This window comes from Colletotrichum scovillei (assembly GCF_011075155.1).
Source record: "Colletotrichum scovillei strain TJNH1 chromosome Unknown Contig00006, whole genome shotgun sequence".
NCBI lineage: Eukaryota > Fungi > Ascomycota > Sordariomycetes > Glomerellales > Glomerellaceae > Colletotrichum > Colletotrichum scovillei.
Window position 1 is genome coordinate 2,737,227 of NW_023336264.1, and position 18,835 is coordinate 2,756,061.

The 18,835-nt window shown below is 53.3% G+C and overlaps 4 protein-coding genes across 4 annotated transcripts; 1 reads left to right on the plus strand and 3 right to left on the minus strand.

The window, feature by feature from the left end:
• Positions 1–5,777: 5,777 nt before the first annotated feature.
• HER10_EVM0003360 (uncharacterized protein) lies at positions 5,778–9,071 on the plus strand. Its single transcript, XM_035473040.1, has 2 exons — positions 5,778–6,935; positions 7,015–9,071. Exons 1-2 carry the CDS (start codon positions 6,689–6,691, stop codon positions 8,322–8,324), a joined length of 1,557 nt encoding a protein of 518 aa, XP_035332383.1. The 5' UTR covers positions 5,778–6,688; the 3' UTR covers positions 8,325–9,071.
• Positions 9,072–10,457: 1,386 nt separating this feature from the next.
• On the minus strand, positions 10,458–11,859 carry HER10_EVM0008274 (aryl-alcohol dehydrogenase AAD14). Its single transcript, XM_035477801.1, has one exon. It carries the CDS (start codon positions 11,710–11,712, stop codon positions 10,543–10,545), a length of 1,170 nt encoding a protein of 389 aa, XP_035332977.1. The 5' UTR covers positions 11,713–11,859; the 3' UTR covers positions 10,458–10,542.
• A 638-nt stretch (positions 11,860–12,497) lies between these two features.
• On the minus strand, positions 12,498–14,669 carry HER10_EVM0013237 (sugar porter family MFS transporter; the record flags this gene model as incomplete). Its single annotated transcript, XM_035482601.1, has 5 exons — positions 13,973–14,669; positions 13,913–13,922; positions 13,096–13,854; positions 12,723–13,036; positions 12,498–12,689 (listed from the first exon to the last, which is right to left on the minus strand). Exons 1-5 carry the CDS (start codon positions 14,345–14,347, stop codon positions 12,498–12,500), a joined length of 1,650 nt encoding a protein of 549 aa, XP_035333604.1. The 5' UTR covers positions 14,348–14,669.
• A 1,397-nt stretch (positions 14,670–16,066) lies between these two features.
• On the minus strand, positions 16,067–18,661 carry HER10_EVM0013405 (transcription factor SPT8; the record flags this gene model as incomplete). Its single annotated transcript, XM_035482765.1, has 3 exons — positions 18,242–18,661; positions 16,355–18,185; positions 16,067–16,298 (listed from the first exon to the last, which is right to left on the minus strand). The coding sequence occupies exons 1-3, from the start codon at positions 18,258–18,260 to the stop codon at positions 16,067–16,069; spliced, it is 2,082 nt and encodes a 693-aa protein (XP_035333618.1). The 5' UTR covers positions 18,261–18,661.
• Positions 18,662–18,835: the final 174 nt, after the last annotated feature.

Here is an 18,835-nt window from a genome sequence, read left to right on the forward strand (position 1 = left end):
AGAGGACCAGAGTCTGAAAGTCTGAATCTGTCCATCTGTGTGTACGTGCGTGACCCAAAGAGGAATGGACTTTCTCGGAGCCCGGCTGATAGCATTGATAGTTCGATGTCAAAGTCGACGCTCGTTGCCGTCATCATGAAGTTGCTGTACAAAGTGGTTGTATGCGCAGCCCGAGACGTGTGGTTGGTGCCAGATATGTTGATGCTAATTCGAGAGATGTTGGCTTCGTGGGCGTGTTGGGGGAGATTGCGCGCGCCATTCAACTAAGAGTCCAGCATGGCTTGCTGGGTCGACTGGGTGGCTGTTTCCTCGCATTCGGCCCTCGTCTTCTTCGGGTCTTCTATTCTCGATTGTGTATTCCACATCACGTAGGCCGTGCCCAGCCCAGGTTTCCGGATCTAGTTGGATGCTCCAAATAGAGTAGCGCGTTGAGGGTATACGTAAGGTATGGTTGACGGGAGTTGAAGGTCCAAAAAAAGACGAGACGAGCCGATGAGAAGAGCCGGTTCCTGGCAACGAATTGAATGGTACCGTCCCGTCCGCGTCCACTTCCCATCCAACGTCGACAATCACATTCACATTTCACACCCAGTGTCCACTACTCCGTGCCTTAGTCTCTTTTGGACCAAGACCAAGGTCCTCCCCACGCCCGCGTCTCTGCCAACTTCCAAGCGCGACGTGATAATGTGAGACGCGCCGCTAGCTCCGATCGGGAGCTGATGTGCCGCTGGGAGATTCATGTAAGAAGCACGATGAGGCAGACGTTGGCGAAGCTGCTGTGAGCTAGCAACGGCGACGCAGGTCCCTCAGGAGAAAAGGGACATTGAGGTGGTAATGTAGCAGAAGAGGGTTGGCGCAACTTGCAAGGCGTGCTACGACGAGAGACATTGCCCTCTGTTGAGGCAAAAGATAGTCGGCCAATGCGTATCGTACTGAATCTTGTGTCCCGTATCAGCAAGAGTCGGTGAACACTGGCCAAAAGAAAGGAAACTTGTATTTCCTTTCAAGGTACGGATACATTGTTGGAGACTCTTGCGCTTCGTGTTCGCACTCCGTATGCGTAATCTGTACCTTAGCTTGGGCAAGTCTCAAATGCAAATGGACGACGGGCTGACGTATTCGTGGTTGTACAGAGCAGTGTTGAAACGTCTCTGAGGGAAGCTGTCGCCGTAGATGGCCCCACCGCAGATGTTTTTGCAACTTGCATGTGAGGGACCCGTGAGCCACTGATGTATGGTGTATCCGTATGTATGTATTCGTAGGTTTGTGTCATGTCTTGCTCTTTGGAGTTTGGAGGCTTTTGGCTCTTTGGGTCAATAATCATGGTGACCAACTCTCCGTCCAATCAAATTCACCATCCAATCAGACCCAAGTTTGTGGCTAATTGTTTCCCCTCATCCTTTCCCTCCTTATCCCGTCATGTTATTAAAGCTGGCTCAAATCGGCAATGGGCCCCTACCACTGACCCCTGTCGCTTCTTGTGCTTCCCCTTGCACATCATCTCATGGTCTCCGAAGTTCACTGGGTGATCCCTGTCATGCATTTGGGCGGGACTGCGGGTGCCTGAGCAAAGGGCGACGGCGGAGAGAAGAAGGGTCGCTGGGTGTCTTCTGCACTGTACACACAGTAAGTGCTAGGTCGTGGTGAAGCGACTCAGAGCGAAAAGAAGCTCTTTCGAGCATGGCCGCTTGGCTCCTTGGCCCCAAGACCCCGAACAAATACACCCCTTCCTCCATGGGAGAGGAAGAAAAGGCCCCTATTCATCGCGAACAGACGCAGGAGTCTGGGACCAGGAATAATCTCTAGGCACGCAGCCTGCCATCCCATCCATTCCCATGCCATGGAGCACACTGACTGCATAGGTAGACAGGCACCTGGCACTTCAGTACAGGTATTGGTGCAGTGCTGTGAAATGTGCTGCAGTAGCTGCTGCTGCCAGCACCTCGGCGGCCCATGGGATTGCCTGCTTCTCTCTCTGCTCTTGTTTCGAAACGCTGGGCCGCCCCGTGGCGTATCGGTGAGCAGTCCTGAATTTGTTTCAGGTGATAACCTGGCCAATCATGGCGAGGTAAACGTCAACGTCCGAGTAGGCTCTGGTGAATTCTCTTGACTTGGCCAGTTTATTCGCGGCTGTCTGTGAAGCATCGGACAGGCCAGACACTCGCAGTGTGGCATATACTACGTGCACACACAGTCGTTCCTCTGGCCCCCGCGCTGCTGGGCCTGATGCTGCGCCATCATCGTTCAGCTGTGCAGCATCGGCACTGGTGCAGCGGTCTTGAGTAGTGTCGATGAAGAAGCCAGGGTCGACACGGCGGGTGGAGGAGAAGTATTGGAAGAAACTGGACTAAAAGAGAAGGGCCAGAAAAGGTACCTCAAACAATACTTCGTAGACAACATCCGTATCCGTCGGTCAGAAAGAAGAAGAAAAAAAAGGAGTAGGGGAGGGGCTGGTAATTTGCCGTTGGGAAGGAGCCCGTTACCCGACGATGCAGCGTTCATTGCGCCACCATGGACAACCTAAATTCATTGCGGATGAGATGGAAGAAAATCATCGGCCGACGTAAACGTGGGAGAGCAAAGGAAAATTGCGGTAGAATTGTGACCCTATACTCTATTGGCCTCTGGCGCGGAGTGCACGATGCCTCCATCATGTCCTTTGGCATTAGCCTCGATGGAAAAGCGGGGAGAGGGGGGTGTCGAGACATCGAGACTCAAGACGTGCACGGAGTATGAGTACCACCTACCTTACCTTCACTTTACCTAACGCTTCTTACCTTATGTAAGCCAACCTCCCAGATTTCTCCAGTCGAGGAGGAAAGTGCATTCGATGCTGTTGAGGTGCCATTGCCAATCACCGACACCGCAAATGCAAGAAGGCGGCTGCGCGGGAGTTGCAACTTTGCTGCTTGCCATCATTACCCCTTGCTCGACCCTTGCCTTCCATACGTTGCCCGTTGCTTCTTCTTCCATCGCATCTCTCGCTTGTCTCTCGCTTGCTTCCTAGCGCGTGCCTCTAGCGGTTGGAGGCTGGAGCAGTTTGACGGGATATTTGCGCGTACGGAGTAAGGTAAAAGACGTCGTAAGGTGCGGACGTCGGCAAGCCATACGTACCTTGCCGTTCTATTGCTAGCGGGCAGCGGAATTAGACCTTGATCCGTTGCTTGCATTCATTGATTGCTCCCCTTTGAGGCCCAGTAACGAGTGTGCCCAATGGCAGTCACAATCTGTTGCATGTTGCTGCTGAATCAACGAGCTGAAAAATGGTAACCCCGCGCAGTCACGACTCACGTTTGTGACTTGAATTGTCATCATGTGATGAAATCAAACTTGAAGGCAATTGAAATTCTTGGGACCGAACTTTCCTCAAGTTGATTGACATGCCAAACTAGTGTAAGGTGCCTGAGCTTAAGGTAAGATACTCAGGTACGGAGTACGTAAGGTACCTTGGGCAACCTTACCTAAGCACGTGCTAAGGTGACTTGGACCCAAGGTTCCAAGGTGAGATTGGCTCGAGCTTTGACGTGCCGACTTGATTAATTTTTTATGATCATCTTATCCCCCCATTTCTCCGTACCCCCGTTCCTTTCTCTCACCTTGTCGGTCATGATCCCAGTCGCGTCTCTTGGGCCCAGGTAGATCCCTCGGCTCACTCTCCCATTGTCCATTGTTTCTCTTCTTCGTCGCCTTTTCTTTCGCTCCCGTTCCCGTCCCTATTCCTTGCATTCCATTCCCTCTGGCACCCACGGCCCAACTCTTCGTAGGTCCCGTCCCATTGCATCACATCATCACTCACATCCCCTGCTCAGCTCCCTCCGCCCCGTTCACATCTTTTCTCCTTCTTTCTTCTTGGCTTTAGTGCTGTTTGCTGCACTTCTCGCCCCCCATAAACATAGCGGACTGATGGATAAAGCATCCAATTGCCCAACTGTCTCCTACTATTACCCGGATGTGCTTGGATTCTACACGGATACTGCGAAGAGGATGAGATGAATTTGGTCCCCTGATCCCAGCGAGGCTGAACTGTCTCTCCAATCCTTCGGACCATTCTTGGTTTCTGATGTTCGTCCCTACTATTCCCGTCTGGTCTCTCGATTGATCCTCTTTGGACAAACAGACGTTCGTCCAGTGATAAGCCAACAACCTGCCGCTTTTTCGTTCACACCCCTGCCCCTCCCCTCCTCCCCAAGACAAGATACAAAAAAAGTTAACTAGCCTGAGAATGGGCTGAACCGAGCGTGTCCAGATTAAGTGGGAGAATCCATCGTCTCAATGGCCGCATCAAACGCGCGACACTCACTGTCTATTTCATGATGATGGTGTAGAGTATGAGCCGAGCGCGCCGTTGGTGGACAAGATGTTGGCCTGCAGTCGGTAAACGATGACGCGCTGAGAGGTTCGTTTCATGGCGGGATCGACCCTGCTCCATGCCCAGGCTCTCTCACCACAGTACAATCCAGTTGCGAACTTGCGAGATGTAAGGTACTTCGTACCCCCCTAGTTCCTCCCCTTGTTCCTACGCCCCCCTCTACTTTCAAGACCTGCACAGACGGAGCATCACAGCACTTTACCTGCTTCAACGCCCTACGGGCCTTGCGTTCCAAAGCCAGCCCGTCGTCCAGAAGGAGTGAAACATACCCGTTGGAGCTGCCAGCGGGCACAGCCAGCGGGAATTGTGCTCTACGAACGGACTGGTCAGGCCGGAACACACTTCTCATACGGGGGCGGCGTCTCTGTACCATTTTTATTACGGAGTATCTCGGAGAAAGGTACCCTCTGCACAGCAACAGCCCCCGTGCCTTGTGAAGATGCGAAAGAGGGACGCGCACCGGGGACAGGAAATCAACAGGGGATAGGAAAATCTCTGTTCTTTTCTCTGCTTCTTCCACACAGTGTTGCTTGCTGTCATCATCTCTGTGCCGCATGGGCTTTCTGGGGCTCAAACATCGGACGGGATTGACAAGTGCCATTGGGGGGCATCCAATTCCAAGCAGTACTGCAACAGTAACGTCTGTCTTCAGACTGCCTTTCCACCGTGTGTGGTGTGTCTGCCTGCATATGCAGAGAGCGGCTTCGCACTTCACAGACACTGGAAGCGCACACGCAAAATGCACGCACATAACCCGGCTCGAAAACATGGCACGTAGCCCGCTCCACCCTACTCGGCGAATCTTTTTCTCTCTCTGTGTCTCTCTCTGCATCTGTCTTTCTCTTACTGTCTCCTGTCCTACCGATACCCTCATCTTTGGTGTTTTAGAGTCGTATACGGGTTTTGGGACCGCCCAATCCCCAAACTGGCTCATCATCATCGAATAAGACAAGGTAGATAGATGGATGAGCCAAATCCGGTTCCAATCGTCGGACGGGTCCTGGAACATTACATAAGATACACTCAGCTTGGGAGAAGTATTCGTAAGGTGAGGTAAGGTATCCTCAGCAGGAAGCAGGGGAGGGTGTAGTGAGGTACGGAGTAGATAATTAGTGACTGTACAGATAGAACAAGAAGCACACCAGAATCAATGCGCAACGTACGAGCAGGGATCTTTCCGACTGCTGTATGAACCAAGTACATACTCCGTACCTTACCTACCTTACTCTCTCTGCGCAGTACCTACACAAAGTACATACAGTACTCCGTACCTTCCTACCTTACCTTACTCAAACTCCCGCGACCCTAGCACCTGCTCTTTTTATTTTATTTCTATTTTACTACCTATGTACTCTTCCAATTCGTTTCCCTCCCTCTGTTTCCATCTCATCGCTCCTCCTCCCTCACCCCCTTCCCTTCCCTCCCCTCCCGCTTTTCCTCGCGCCTCGTTCCTAGCAGTAACCTTGTTGATCACTCTCCGCACGCCTCACACTTCTCCAGTCCCACGCCTCCTCCTTCTTCTTGTTCGTTCTCTTCTCCTCCAAGGTACCCGGCCCCTTAGCTCTTCCCTCTTGCTCCATCTCTCCGCGCTAGGTCCCTGACTAACTCGCCCAAGCTTCCGTGCTGGGCTTTGGCTCTGATTCTTGCTCTTGTTCCTGCTCTTGCTCCTCTCTGGCGCTGGCTCTGTGTGCCAGTGTGGACTCTCTGGGATCTCAAAGCACACGCCTCCCCTCCTTCCTGGCTCCTCCGCCTCCTCTCGCTTCCCACCAAAGCGTCCGAACTCCAACACCAACTTCTTTTCCCGTCCGGAATCTGATCTTAACCTCGCACCTCCCGCACCTACCTCTCACCTCACCTCAAATCATCTTTCCGACCTCATCACACGCCAACCACAACACCCTTTAATCCACACCCACACTCGTTTTCCTAGTATTATATCTCCGAGAGACACCTCACCAACTTTCGACCAACCTCTTTCTCTCGATCTTGGTTTTTAATATTCATTTTGCTTCTCACAGCATTAGCCCAGGCTTGCCCTGCACCTCGTCTGATTAGCTTCCGCCTCTCACTCTTACCTCTACGCCAATCAACCATTTACTACGCAGCAATCTCTCTACCACAATCTACCATAGCAGTTGTAACTACCGACGTCGATATAGCCCCTACGTATACGTTCGTCCTTGCCTTCGCGACGGATCGACTTGAAAAAAGAAGGCTTGCTCCGTCGAACTAAAGCACTCGACGCCCCGACCCGAGAACGCCGGCGAAGCTCCCAATCCGACCAAATCGAGCGAGGGTGGAGAGCGGAAAGCCGTCGAGATGGATCACCCCATGCAGGATGCCGCAGCCGACGTGCTGGCGGATGCTAGACGAACTCTAGAAGCTCTGAAGAGCTCTGGTGTTTCTCGTGAAGCATTGTTGCAGATGTGGGAGGCTGGCGACAAGGCGGCACAGCAACAGCAGCAACAACTTCAGCTTCAGCTTCAACACCAACAACAGCAGCACCACCACCAACAACAGCAACATGCACCGCAGGATGTCGCAATGGAGGATGCTTCCACACGAGGTTTGTTCCACTCCCCCCAAATAATCTGCCCTCTGTGGGAAACAGGACACCCCTGCTAACTTCCCTCTTGTTCGTTCAGCGATATGCCACGGCCAAATAGGTCATAGACCACGCATCTCCGTATCATCAACAAGCTCAGGCTCTTCTGGCCATGCGAGTATCTGGTCTATGGGCTCCGCTGCCTCCAATGCCACCGTCGCGACACATTACTCCCAAGCTTCGCAGACCCCTTCCACTCAGCAATGCGCGCCTCAAGCAGCCCCTGGAGGCGTGCCCCAGGTAGCAAGCGCTCAGACGGGATGGGGTCCCGGGCGCTTCAACTTTTACTGGTGCACCTCATGCGAAACGAGATTCAAGCGCAAGTACGACTGGAAGCGTCACGAGGAGGAGTTCCATGAGCGTTGGAAGAAGTATCCTTGCCCTGAGCCTGGCTGCAACAGGAGCTTCTGGGGAGCCAACACATTCAACCAGCACCACAAGGCTTCGCATGGCTGCAAGTCTTGCCCGCACTCTGAAAAGGTTGTCAAGTACTTGAAGAGGAGAAAGTACTGGGCTTGTGGCTTCTGTTCGGCGCTGCACCCTTCGAGGGAACGTCACGTCGAACACGTCGCCAGACACTTCGAGTCAGGAAAGACAAAGTCGGATTGGATGCACTCAAGAGTCATCTATGGTCTTCTGCATCAGCCTCTGATCCACGAGGCTTGGAAAGATGTGCTGATGTCCAAGGCCAGTGAGTTCCAGGGCCGTCAGCCAAATTTCAGCTGGAATCCTACACAGACTGGTCGAGCGCAGGGTTTCATGGAGAATGAGAGCCCAGGCCAACTCCAAGATCTGCTCGAATTCTTCTCTGGGTCCAGCTCCGAAGCCGAGTCTATTGTCTTGATTGCCTACAAGCTGGCGGATCTCGTTTACCTACCCGTTCCGGCCTCGCCGCCAATGCAGTATTCCCAATGCTACGCACCTCCTGCTGCTCTTCCCCAACAATACCCCCCTCAGCCTCTCCTTCCTCCTCCATCGATACCCTCCCAGACTCTTCCGACTCAGTCCCCTCAACCTCCAGTATTAGCATCACAGGATTCATCACCCTCACCGTACATGGAACAGATGAGGGCCCAGTCAATGATGCCGCAGCCTTTGTTCCACACCCAACAGCCGCGCGCGCACACGGAACCTCTTCGCCGTGCATCACTGGACAGAGAGCTGCCGCCGCCACCACAAGAAAACCAGCCGATGAACTTCCAATTTATGCCTGAAAATATGGTCACATTTGAAGACTGGGAGAGTTTCTCCAGCACAGTCGTCGACGAAAACGCACCACAACCCACGCCAATGACAACAGATTGGCCGCTGGTGCCTGTACAATATTACAATGCCCCTGTAGGGCCATGAACACTTTCGTTTTGTCTTGCGAAACAGATAAAAGTCATTTTCCTTTGTAACATGTCACATGTATTGCAGCTAGCGATGCCCGCTGGCGAAACAATATAGTATATAATGGTAATCACCTTGTGGGGGACCAGACTCGAAAAACTTCGAATCAACATTTCTTTAGGCCACGGATTCGGGCGAAAACGGGACAGACTAGGTATCGGATGGGAACACGAATTGGCAAAGGAATGGCCAAAAAGAGGAGGGAGGCGTCGCTCACGAAAGAGGTGTTCCATTATGGCTGACGGCGAATGTCAAAATGCGATGGATAGAATCAAATCAAGCTCATTGCATTACAACCTTGGCATCCATACCCCTTCATTTCTGTGCCCTTCCCCTCGACTCTTGACTGATGAGGAGTAGCACGCTGCACTAAGAGACAAGCAGCACCCTGCATATTCGTACGGCAACAAATATGAACAAGGTCTCCGACTTGTGACTATCCATTCACCAATGCTGGTTCAGGCGAGTTGCAAAATCATCACCTCGCAGCAGCAGTATCTGGGGCGGGTTCCCGCTCATTGCGTATCACACCTCGACATCAGATCATGCAGAACCTTTGCTCCGTACTTGGCATTGATGATGGCTAGTTGACATCGGTTGGAAGCAAACATTCTTTTCGCCATCGCTTTCGGCTGTCATATGAGAGTCGACCTTATCAACCTTAGCCCGCTGGGAAGCTGCAGCGCACGTCAAACTATTTGGAACCCGTACTACCTGACAGAAGTCGTTTGTCGTTGGTACAGAACGCCGGGTCAAATCGTCCGGTTAGAAAAACCAAGCGACCCATGGCGCCTCTTCGGGAAGCGGCATGAGGTTGGAAATTAGGGTGTGAGCGCCTACGTCCATGGATGGATTACTTTGTGGTTGCTACTTAAAGGCCATTGTTTGGACGAGCGTTGTTCCTGGCCGGCAGTCTTGACGTTCACAGATTCTTCAACTAAACTTTGGTGGTTTACCAGCTTTTCCAACCAAGACTATCGCTCATTCTTATGGGCCATTCCCAAGGTTTCTCCAGGCAAGCAATGCTTGCCAATCCGTAGCTACCTTGACAACAACATTTGCGATCCGCGAGCGCACTCCGGAAACCCTCTTGAGGTAAGTCGTTTAGCGGTCCGGGCTCCGTCGCTTGTTTGCTCGTTTTCATAGAGAAAATGAGAACGAAGAGGAGGAGGGGGCGTACGATTGGGTTTGGAGAGGATCTCGTTTGGGGAGGAAAGCTGCTGAACGGGGTCGCAGCTTTTCTAAAGCTCAAGAGAACTTTGGCCATCATGGCCAAGGTCCCCAGACTCTCGACGACAAGGCCGACGGCGGCGACTGTAGTCGGCAAACGAGCCGAAGCACGCTCAGCCGCAGCCGCAGCCGCAGCCGCAGACGCATCCGCGGTCTCGGGCACGGGTCCGGCCCGCAATGGGTACTCCCTTCGGCGCTGGTTGGGCCAGAGCGACGCCGACGATCCTTGGACGCCGCGTGGGGTCTTTGAGACGGGTGGAGGTGGAGGTGGTGATGGCGGTGGCGAAGTCGCTGGCGTTGCCGTGGCCGTTGCCACTGCCGCCCCTGCGAAGCATCCGGGAATGTGTGATAGAGGTGAGTCGTTTTCAACGGTTTTTGTTCTCCATTGGTTAGTTTATTTCGGCAATCTGAGACCTGGGGTGGAAGCCACTGCGCATTGAGGAGGTCTGGATCGCGCTAATACGGGTGTGCAGTAGGTAAGGTATATAAAGATGATGCAAAACCTGTCCACTGAGGATTAGCTTGGCCAGTGTGACCAAGTACCTTACCGTAGGTATATAACGAATCAATGGGAGGTTTTTTTTTTAAATAAAAAATAAAAAATGGAAAGTTGTTTCGTGGTGACCATCATGCCCATTTGCGAATATTTGGTGCATTTTGTGTTCGTGGCTCGTATTTCTAGTATACGTCTTGTCTAAGGCTAACAGACTACCACCAACGTAAGTCATCAGCATGCTCTACACCTTGATGTAGAATGCGAGTTGGGGTCAGGTGAGATAGAGCATGACATTGTCTCGGTGCTCCATTATTGCAGCATGCATATCCTGCTAAATTCTCAACTCACCCAAACCTCCGTCAATGAACGGAGTCAAAACGGAACGCCTCCTAACCCCCAAGAAAACCCCAATACCCGCGCCTAGAATGCAACAAATCCCACACCTCTCTATCAATCATATCCAATCGCCTTGGGCCGCCTCACAAAATCCATCTTGGCCGAAGCAGCAATGATCGGGGCTGGCGTCCCCGACACGTGAGGATCCCATCCCATAACATCGTACGGCCACCCAGGCTCCCACTTCTCTACGCTCTCGAGGTACGCGATTTGCGCCTCTGACAACTGGATCGTTAGGGCGTCGATATTGTCCAGCATCTGCTCGACCTTGCGGCCCCCGACCACGGGGAACACGTACGGCACTTTTGCCATGACGTACGCCAGCGCCACGGCCGTGATGGACGTCACGCCCACCTCCTCCGCCACCTCGGCCAGCGCTTTGCTCACCCGCATCTCCGTCTCCGTCTGGTCCGCCAGGTGCCGGAACGCCGCCTGCCCGTCGCCGCTCCGCCGCCGCGCCTCAATCATGTCCCGCGTCTTGAACTTGCCCATGCCCGCCGCACCGTAGGGCGCGATGGCCATGCCGAACTGCCGCGCCATGGGGATGATGTCCCGCTCCATGTCGCGCATGATGACGCTGTAGTAGCCCTGATAGATTGAAAAGGTCGTCTTGCCGTGCGCGCGCGCGTACGTGTTGGCCGCGCTAACAACCCAGGCCGGGCAGTTTGCTATGCCGAGATAGTGCACTTTCCCTTGCTGGACGAGGTTATGCAGCGCGTCCATGACCTCCTCGATGGAAGCGGTATAGTCCCACCACTGGACGTAGAACACGTCGATCCAATCGGTGCGCAGCTTGGCCAGCGAGTCGCGGAGGCTCATGTGCATCGAGGCGCGCGAGTTCCCGCCCGCATTCGGGCAGCGACCCTTCCCGAGGGCGTGCATGCGGTAGTCGGCCGAGAACTTTGTCGCGACGACGCAGCGGTCCCGGACGCCGCGGACCTCCATCCACTCGCCGAGCCAGGACTCGGACTGCTCGTGCTGGTAGCCGTTGGAGCAGTCAAAGAAGTTGCCGCCAGCGTCGAGATAGGCGTCCAGCAGGCTGAAGGCGGCGTTCTTCTCGACGGAGCCCATGCCGTCCGACCAGGCTGTTCCCAGGGACATCGTGCCCATCTGGAGGGGAGAGACGCGGATCGCGGCGTTGGGGGAGAGAATGCGGTAGCGGGCGAGTGGCGTTGGCGGATCCGGTGCCGGGAAGAAGAGCGTTCGGGCGCTTTCGGTAGCCATATTGGCGGCCTTCTTATAGGCGTGTGCGTCTTGGTGTGATAGGATGTGATGCTGACGCCTGTGGTGTTTGCGGATAGGAGCAAAAGAGTGAGAGTGGAGGGTACTGAGACGCCTGAGCACAATGTAGCTTCAATAAACCGATTCACAGTTTCCTACACCGAGATAGATACGATCTTAACCACTCGGTGTTTGCTGCTATTGAGTTCTTATACAGTTTCTTACCTTCAGGGCAGTTGCTTGGGATGTCTGACAGGATTGCTGGCGTCGCCGTTTTCTGACGGGGCGTCGTCCGGGTGGCGCAGCTGCCTTTAGTTAAGAACGAAATAGTAAAACTTTTGGGCACCGCCCTCTCATCCTCAGTTGCGGAAGATTTTGAAAAGACCGCGGAGGTCTCAGACTTAGTCGCGGAGAACCCACGGGATTCCGTCGCCTAACCGCTACCAAGACATGCGTAGTCGCAGTCGAGATATACGATGCCAGTGACTCGGGAGTGGTATCGTCTAGACGCTCGAAGAGTGCTAGGAGAGTCCGAAATAGACAAGGTAAAGAGATCATATAGTTATAGCTGCTCAGATGATTGGTCGATTGCTGTGCATGCTAGCCAGTCTGGCGGCTTCTTCAATTCTGTGAAAAACAAGGACAGAGCCACCAAATAATACTTGAGCAGAAGCCCATTGGATATGTAACATGCGTTGAAAAACATAGAAGTTCAAAATGGTATCGTTATAGTACCAGCTGCGGTGATGGTGCCGCACACTAAAGCCTCGTAGGGAGTGCTGCTCGTCTTAGTGATCGGCAGAATTCATGCCGTCAACAACATAACCCTTGAAATCACGCGCCGGAATTCGTCTATCGAACAAAATATCCAACTCTTCGTACGTGCGGCCCATTGTCTCGGGAACGCGGAACCATGCCCAGATGAAGCACGGCCCAGCCAGCCCTCCGAAGAAGAAGCCGAGCTTCCCCTGCATGTTAGCCTCATCTGGATTAATCATGTATGGAATTGCCACGGTCATGATGATCCCCAAGACACCCTGGGCAGCTGTCGCGAGCGCAATCGTCTTGGATCGCACTCTGGTTGCCGAAGCTTCTGATATGAGGACGAAGCATACGGGACCGACGGACAGGTCGTAGGCGAAGTTCCAAATGAGCATGAGTGATGACTCTGCCCAGGCCACGCCAGAGGGACGTCCGGGAACGCAGTCTAGGATGCCGATGAGGAGCTGCAAGAACACCAAGGCAGCGAGGCCAGTGATGTAGATGGTTCGTCTACCGTAGTGAATCAAGAAGTACCACGAGATAACGGTGCCAAGGAATCCAACGGCTGAAGAGGTTAGCCAATGCTCACAATCTCAAGGGAAATGCAAAGGATCAGCGGTTTACCGAGGAATCCAATGGCCATATCGAATGCCTTGTCAGTAGGCAGGCCGGCCTGCTGGAAGAAGTACGTCCCGTAGTTGATGAGATAGATGCCGCTGAGAACTTGAGTGCAGTAAACGCCAACAGATATTTCCGTCCGCCTCAAGTTGGCGCCCTTCAAGCAATCGGAATACGTGCTTCCAGCCTCCAGTTCTTGCTCAAGTCTGTCGGTTTCCACGATGAAGGCCAAAGAAGCGTCCACATTGACCTGCTTGGAAGCCAGACGGCCCAGGCTCTTCCTCGCATCGTCCATTCTACCCTTCCTTACCAGCCACCATGGGCTTTCTGGGACGAAGAGCAAACCGGGGAGGATAACAAGGATCCAGAACCATTGGAGCGCAAAGGGCAAAGAATAGGCCCAATGGGTATCAAGCTTTGAAGTCCCCGCTGTGACGCCGTTGGCAAGGAGCTGGCCCATGACAAAGCAGAGATTTACGTAGGACGTCAAGTGACCACGGATAGCAGTGGGGCATACTTCGGAGGCGTATGCCGGGGCGATGACAACATACATGCCCAAGACGAGACCGCCGAGAAGCTCGCCGACTAGGAGGACAGGCAACGAGCGTGCGAAGAATTGGATGAAGACAATGCCCGCGGTGAGAATCACGCACACGGCAAAGGTCAGTTTCCGGCCGTACCAGTCCATAGGATATGCAGCGAAGAGGGCACCGACAACTTGACCGACGGGATTACCCATGGAAAGTCCGGTCTGCCAAGCGGCAGCTGAATACATGTTGATAAGTTAGGTATTCTAGCACAAGAACTCAAGTCCAAGACATACTAATGATATACTGTAGCACGTCAGTACAGGTTTCATGTCTAAGAGGAGGCAGCAACTTACGGAACCCTCATATTCATAACCAAAATCTCTCTGAAACTGAGGCGTAGCGTAGAGGTTTCCGAGCAATTGCGGATCGAACGCCAACATGATGACCCCAATAGACACGAAAGCAGACCACCCAATGGCAGCAGGGTAGAGCTTGACGGCCTGGGAGAAGGTCAAATTGTGCTCGAGGCGAATGGCCTCGGCCAGAGCAGCATCATCGGCGCCAGGCTTCGCATCCGGAGCAACGACAATAGTCTCAGCATCTTTGGATGCCATCGCGGAAGTATTACTATAGGATGAAGACTCGACTCCCCGCAAGAGAGGTTGGATCTCGTCGTCTTGTGTAGCGGCCCTTGCGGATGAACGTGAGTATGGAGGAGACATGATCATCTTATTCCCCCCTCAATGGTAGCAGCCGTAATGCAGATGACCCGGCCGGGCTTCGCGTCTCATTGAGCGGGCACCACGGTATCGGGACCCCTCATCCCCGGCAAAGACCGGTGTGAGCCCCGAGTGGCTAGCCTCTATCGACTACGGGATTCAAACCCAGCGCAGGGAGTGGTCAGCAGGTCTACAGAGATATGAGAATCTCCGGTTTAACAGGGGAAGGGGGAAAGGGGAGGGGGGAGGTGGTTGGGTGGTATTCAGACTAGGTATGGTGTGTTGAAGGTTGACAGAAGTTACCGGGCCCAAAGCGAAAGCCAATCCGGGGTAAAAGCCTGGGCGCACTTGCCGCCTTCCGTGCTTATCAGGGAGGTGGGGAGGTGGTCAGCATACGCTAGACCGCTGGGGGATGTTGGAGATAGCGGTCCAACCGTTCTTGCAGTGAACCCCCTGCGTAAGCTTTGAGGTTGGCGGGGAAGTCCTTGGGACGTGATGCCGAGACCTCGTCCCGAGCTTGATTTGACCACTGGCCTATCTCCTGTTGACCATCACAATGCTGAGAATGTGCATCCCTCTATGATGAGATAGGTCAGACTTTATGAGGTAGAGTTGAAGACGAAGATGTCGTCTAGCATGATATCATTGACGTCGGGGTGATCGTGTTTCTTTCCTATCACTGGGTATCATTGCTGCCAGTGAAATGCCCATTGTACCTATGCGGGTTGGGGGGGGGTTTTCAACAGTGCTCCAAAAGTATGTACCCTTAATGCCCTTAGGCATCATAAGCACCTAGCAAAACAGGTATAAACTATATCAGTATATGTGCTAAGTAAAACTTACAAACACTATTCCTTTCTTCCTCTATTTTTTTTATCTAAAATGAACCTACTCTGTACTTTTATAATCACTCTAAACGCTCGAACAGAGGAGAACTAGAACAGATGTTTAGAAATATTATTATTTTTATTAAAAATGCTAACCCTTAAGCTTATTCTAGAATCTGTATATAGTTAGACTATTATACGGGTAGCAGGGTGCATATACAACATAGTCCATTAAAGGAATAGAGACAAGGACCACTTTTGAAAACCCCCCCCAGCGCGGGTAGGTAATATTGAGCCGAGCTTCCGATATCCTTTCGATATCAAGAAGGCATACCATGCATGACCTTGCCTTGCTCTATTATGAGTCCCTCGTAGGACAAGCCTTGTCTTATCACAAGAACCCCTCCACTTTCCTTCCCTCCAACCGTTTGCCCTTCGCATCTCAATTACAGATATGTGAGATGAAATCCAATTCGTCTGAGCTTTCTGATCTGAAGCTAGTGGGCAGATCGTAACTTGTCGACCGATGTTGGCCTGGGCGTTTAGATACTGTTATGGATGAGAACGCGGGCTCATGGTGACATAGCTTAGCTCTACATTATGATGGCGGCAAGCTACCGGGCCTTGGACTACAGAAGTTGAGAGGGATTACATGGTACATTCCGGAGCTCTGCAGAGCATTAGTACATGGGTATCGATATTAGGCCTTGAGAGTCTCAAAGTCTCTGAAAACGCTACAACTCTAAGACGAGTCACCGCCAGACTCCAAGGTGCACGTCGATATTCTTTCCAAACTCCGTTTCTGCATCTGCCTCTTGATCTCTCTGTCTCACGTCTTCGGTACGTGATTTGACCCGAACTCAAAACCTCAACTGCCGACCAAGAATCAGAGTGCATGGTCCTACTTTTCTTCGGTGACACCGATCTCGTACCCAATCAGAACCTCGGTGCTCGTACCTTCCCAACCGCGCGTTCCAGCAGTTGAGATCATGAAGCGGCACGTTCGATCTATGTAGAGTGACGAGATGACACCAGCTCTGGGCGGACCAGGAATGATCAGGAAGGGGACGGTGGAGTGCTTGAAAGCCCGAGTGTCCTTGAGATCATACAGACGAAGAATATCATGGGAAGCGCTTGTGCTTATGTTAGCTTCACAATCGTGTTTCCATGTCGGCTTTTGTTAGCTTACCAGACGAGATGACGGCCATTCGGCATCGCTCGAACCGCACTCACGGCTCCACTTCCGGCCGGGAACTTGAGGGTCCTCTCCGGCGCCCAGCCGCTTCTGGCCTTGTGGATGTTATACTCCTCTACCGTTCCGTTTCTCCTGCCGGCGTAGATCCAATTGCCATCCGGACTCCAGCAGGCACCCATACACCAAGGTGGCACGCCTCTCTGACTGCCTATCCTTGCGACGGGGTCTTGGACACGCCGATCCCAGAGTCTGATATTGCCATCAATGGCTGCGGAGAAGAAGACCGTGTCCGCTGATTGAGTTGGGTCCATGGCCGGTGGTGGAGGATCCGAGGCGAAAATCATGGAGGGTGACCCGGGATTTGCATCATCTGTTTGCATATCGGGAAGAGAAGGGATTTCCGGAAAATCGGGAACAGGCAGCTCCGTCGTAGCATCGCCTGCGCCGTCTAGCGCCGAGGTCACATCTGTTGCAGTCGATTCTAGAGCCGGTGCCGGTGCTGGAGGCTGATTTCTTGTGGCTTCAGGACTGCTGCTTCCCGGTGCCTGGACCGGCGGCGCCGGGGCGGCATCGGCGTTGAAGGCATTTGTCATATCGATATCGGCAGAGTGGTCCATACCGCCGTCCTGCCCTGAGTCATCATGAAGAGTAGGCATTCCCATATCTCCCATCGCCCTCGAAAATTCATCATCGTCATCGCCGGCGTAATTGCCTGCCACATTATCGCCAAATAGCGAGCCTGTGTCACTGCCACCAAAGAGCGACTCGTGTGCGGGTGACGCTTGTCCCTCAGCGCCTTCGCCGGCCAATGCAGGAGGCGGAGCTTCAACACCGTTGATATCGTCTAGGGTGCCGTTCTGAGGAGGCTTACTGTTATTCGAGGTAAAGGTCGGGTCAGGTTTGATTTCTTCCTCCATTGCCTCGGCTGGAATCGGTGCACCATTTACTGGGCGAAGCTCGATAGCAGAAGTTTGACCTCCGCTACCGTCATAAGAACGTTTGACAGCGCCAGTATTGAGGTCCCAGTCGAAGATGTTCTTGTCCCAGCTGCCGCTTAGGACGCTCTTCTCGTCTTGTGCCAGTGTCAACACGCTCACAGCATTAGTGTGCTGTTGTAAACATGTTATGCGCTTTCCTTCGTCATGCCTTACACTTTGAAGATTGATGCCGCCAGATTCGAGACCCGAAAGAAGCCAAAGCGCCTGCGAGTGGACAGCCAACGAGTAAACGGGCGATAGGATGTGTTCTTCGTTCCCTCTCGGGTTCGGCGGGCCTGGCTCTTCATTCTCCCAGTATGACATCAAAATGCCCGCCTTGACGACACTATCGACAAAGGGGTGCCTTTGCGCTACTGTGAGGAGTTGTTTGCCGTTTATAGTACCAGGCCCGTCGTACTTTCGGATATAGCCGTCGGAGCCTCCTGTCATCCAGAACCTAAGATCGGGCGTGATGGCAACTGCGTTTACGCTCGTCGCCTGCGGCGCAGCCATCGTAGGAACAATATCGTACAGCCGGGCATTGACGGCTTCGGGTCGGACGCTTGGGAAAAGACTTGAGGATAGCAGTGGAGATCCGCTCTTTATCCCTGGCGACGCCCCCGCGCCGGCCGAACCAGCTCTAGAAGGCACTCTTGCATCTCTTGCAGCTGCGTCGTCGCCCTTCTCTTGCGCATCATCGCCCGTTTCTTCGCGGTCATTATCCTCCTGATCGTCTTCGTTGTCTTCCTCCTCATTCTCCATGTCCCCTTCTGCATCGTCTACGTCTTCCATGACCTCATCCTGGTCGTTCTGGTCGTTTTGGTCATTGTCGGAGCTCGCGTTTGAGTCTAGGTTGCCGGGCAGGTCAGCGGGTTTCTGGGAACCACAAGGCTCAGAGATATACCTCTATCGTCTTCATCCATTTTGGAGCCTTGCTGTATAGGAATGCGAACAATGCACGGTTATTAGGTCGCAAGCAGAGCGCAGGAGGGTCGCGCGTTTGGAAAGCCCGCGGCGTCGGCAGGGTTGCGCGAGGGTCGGAGAAGCGATTGGGTTCGTTTGCGATTAAATGAGTATCTCGGGATTTCGCAGTGTGAGAATCAACGTTCCATTCCAAGTATGAAAAGAGGTTCCGTTAACAAAGTCGGCGGCAATGGGCTGTAGAAGATGAGTGGTTGGTGGACGCTACTGATGTTCGTTGCGCATGGAATCGTCGCGAAAGCTGCGGTCGCGACGACGTGCTGGGTTGGAGCACCTCAGAAGCTCAGCTCGGTGGGGCCGCCCTGGTGCTTTGTGCCCACTTCACCCTGTGTGCCTGTGCTGTTCGCCTCGCCAGGGCAGTTTAGCTTTCAATTACGGCGGGGAGACGACAAGGTTAATAAGCCCAGTCGCACTAGCATCCCCTGAAGCAGCACCGGCGCATCCCTTACGAAGGAGCTCCGGACCGGAAGCAGCGCCGGCTGATTCGGCCGGACGGGCCCCCACGGCAGAACTTCGG

Excerpts from the sequence above, each read along its gene's own strand:
- HER10_EVM0003360 (XM_035473040.1), top strand. The coding sequence starts at position 6,689 with ATGGATCACCCCATGCAGGATGCCGCAGCCGACGTGCTGGCGGATGCT. Across the intron at positions 6,936-7,014 it reads GGAGGATGCTTCCACACGAG|CGATATGCCACGGCCAAATA; the intron begins GTTTGTTCCACT and ends TTGTTCGTTCAG.
- HER10_EVM0008274 (XM_035477801.1), bottom strand. The coding sequence starts at position 11,712 with ATGGCTACCGAAAGCGCCCGAACGCTCTTCTTCCCGGCACCGGATCCG.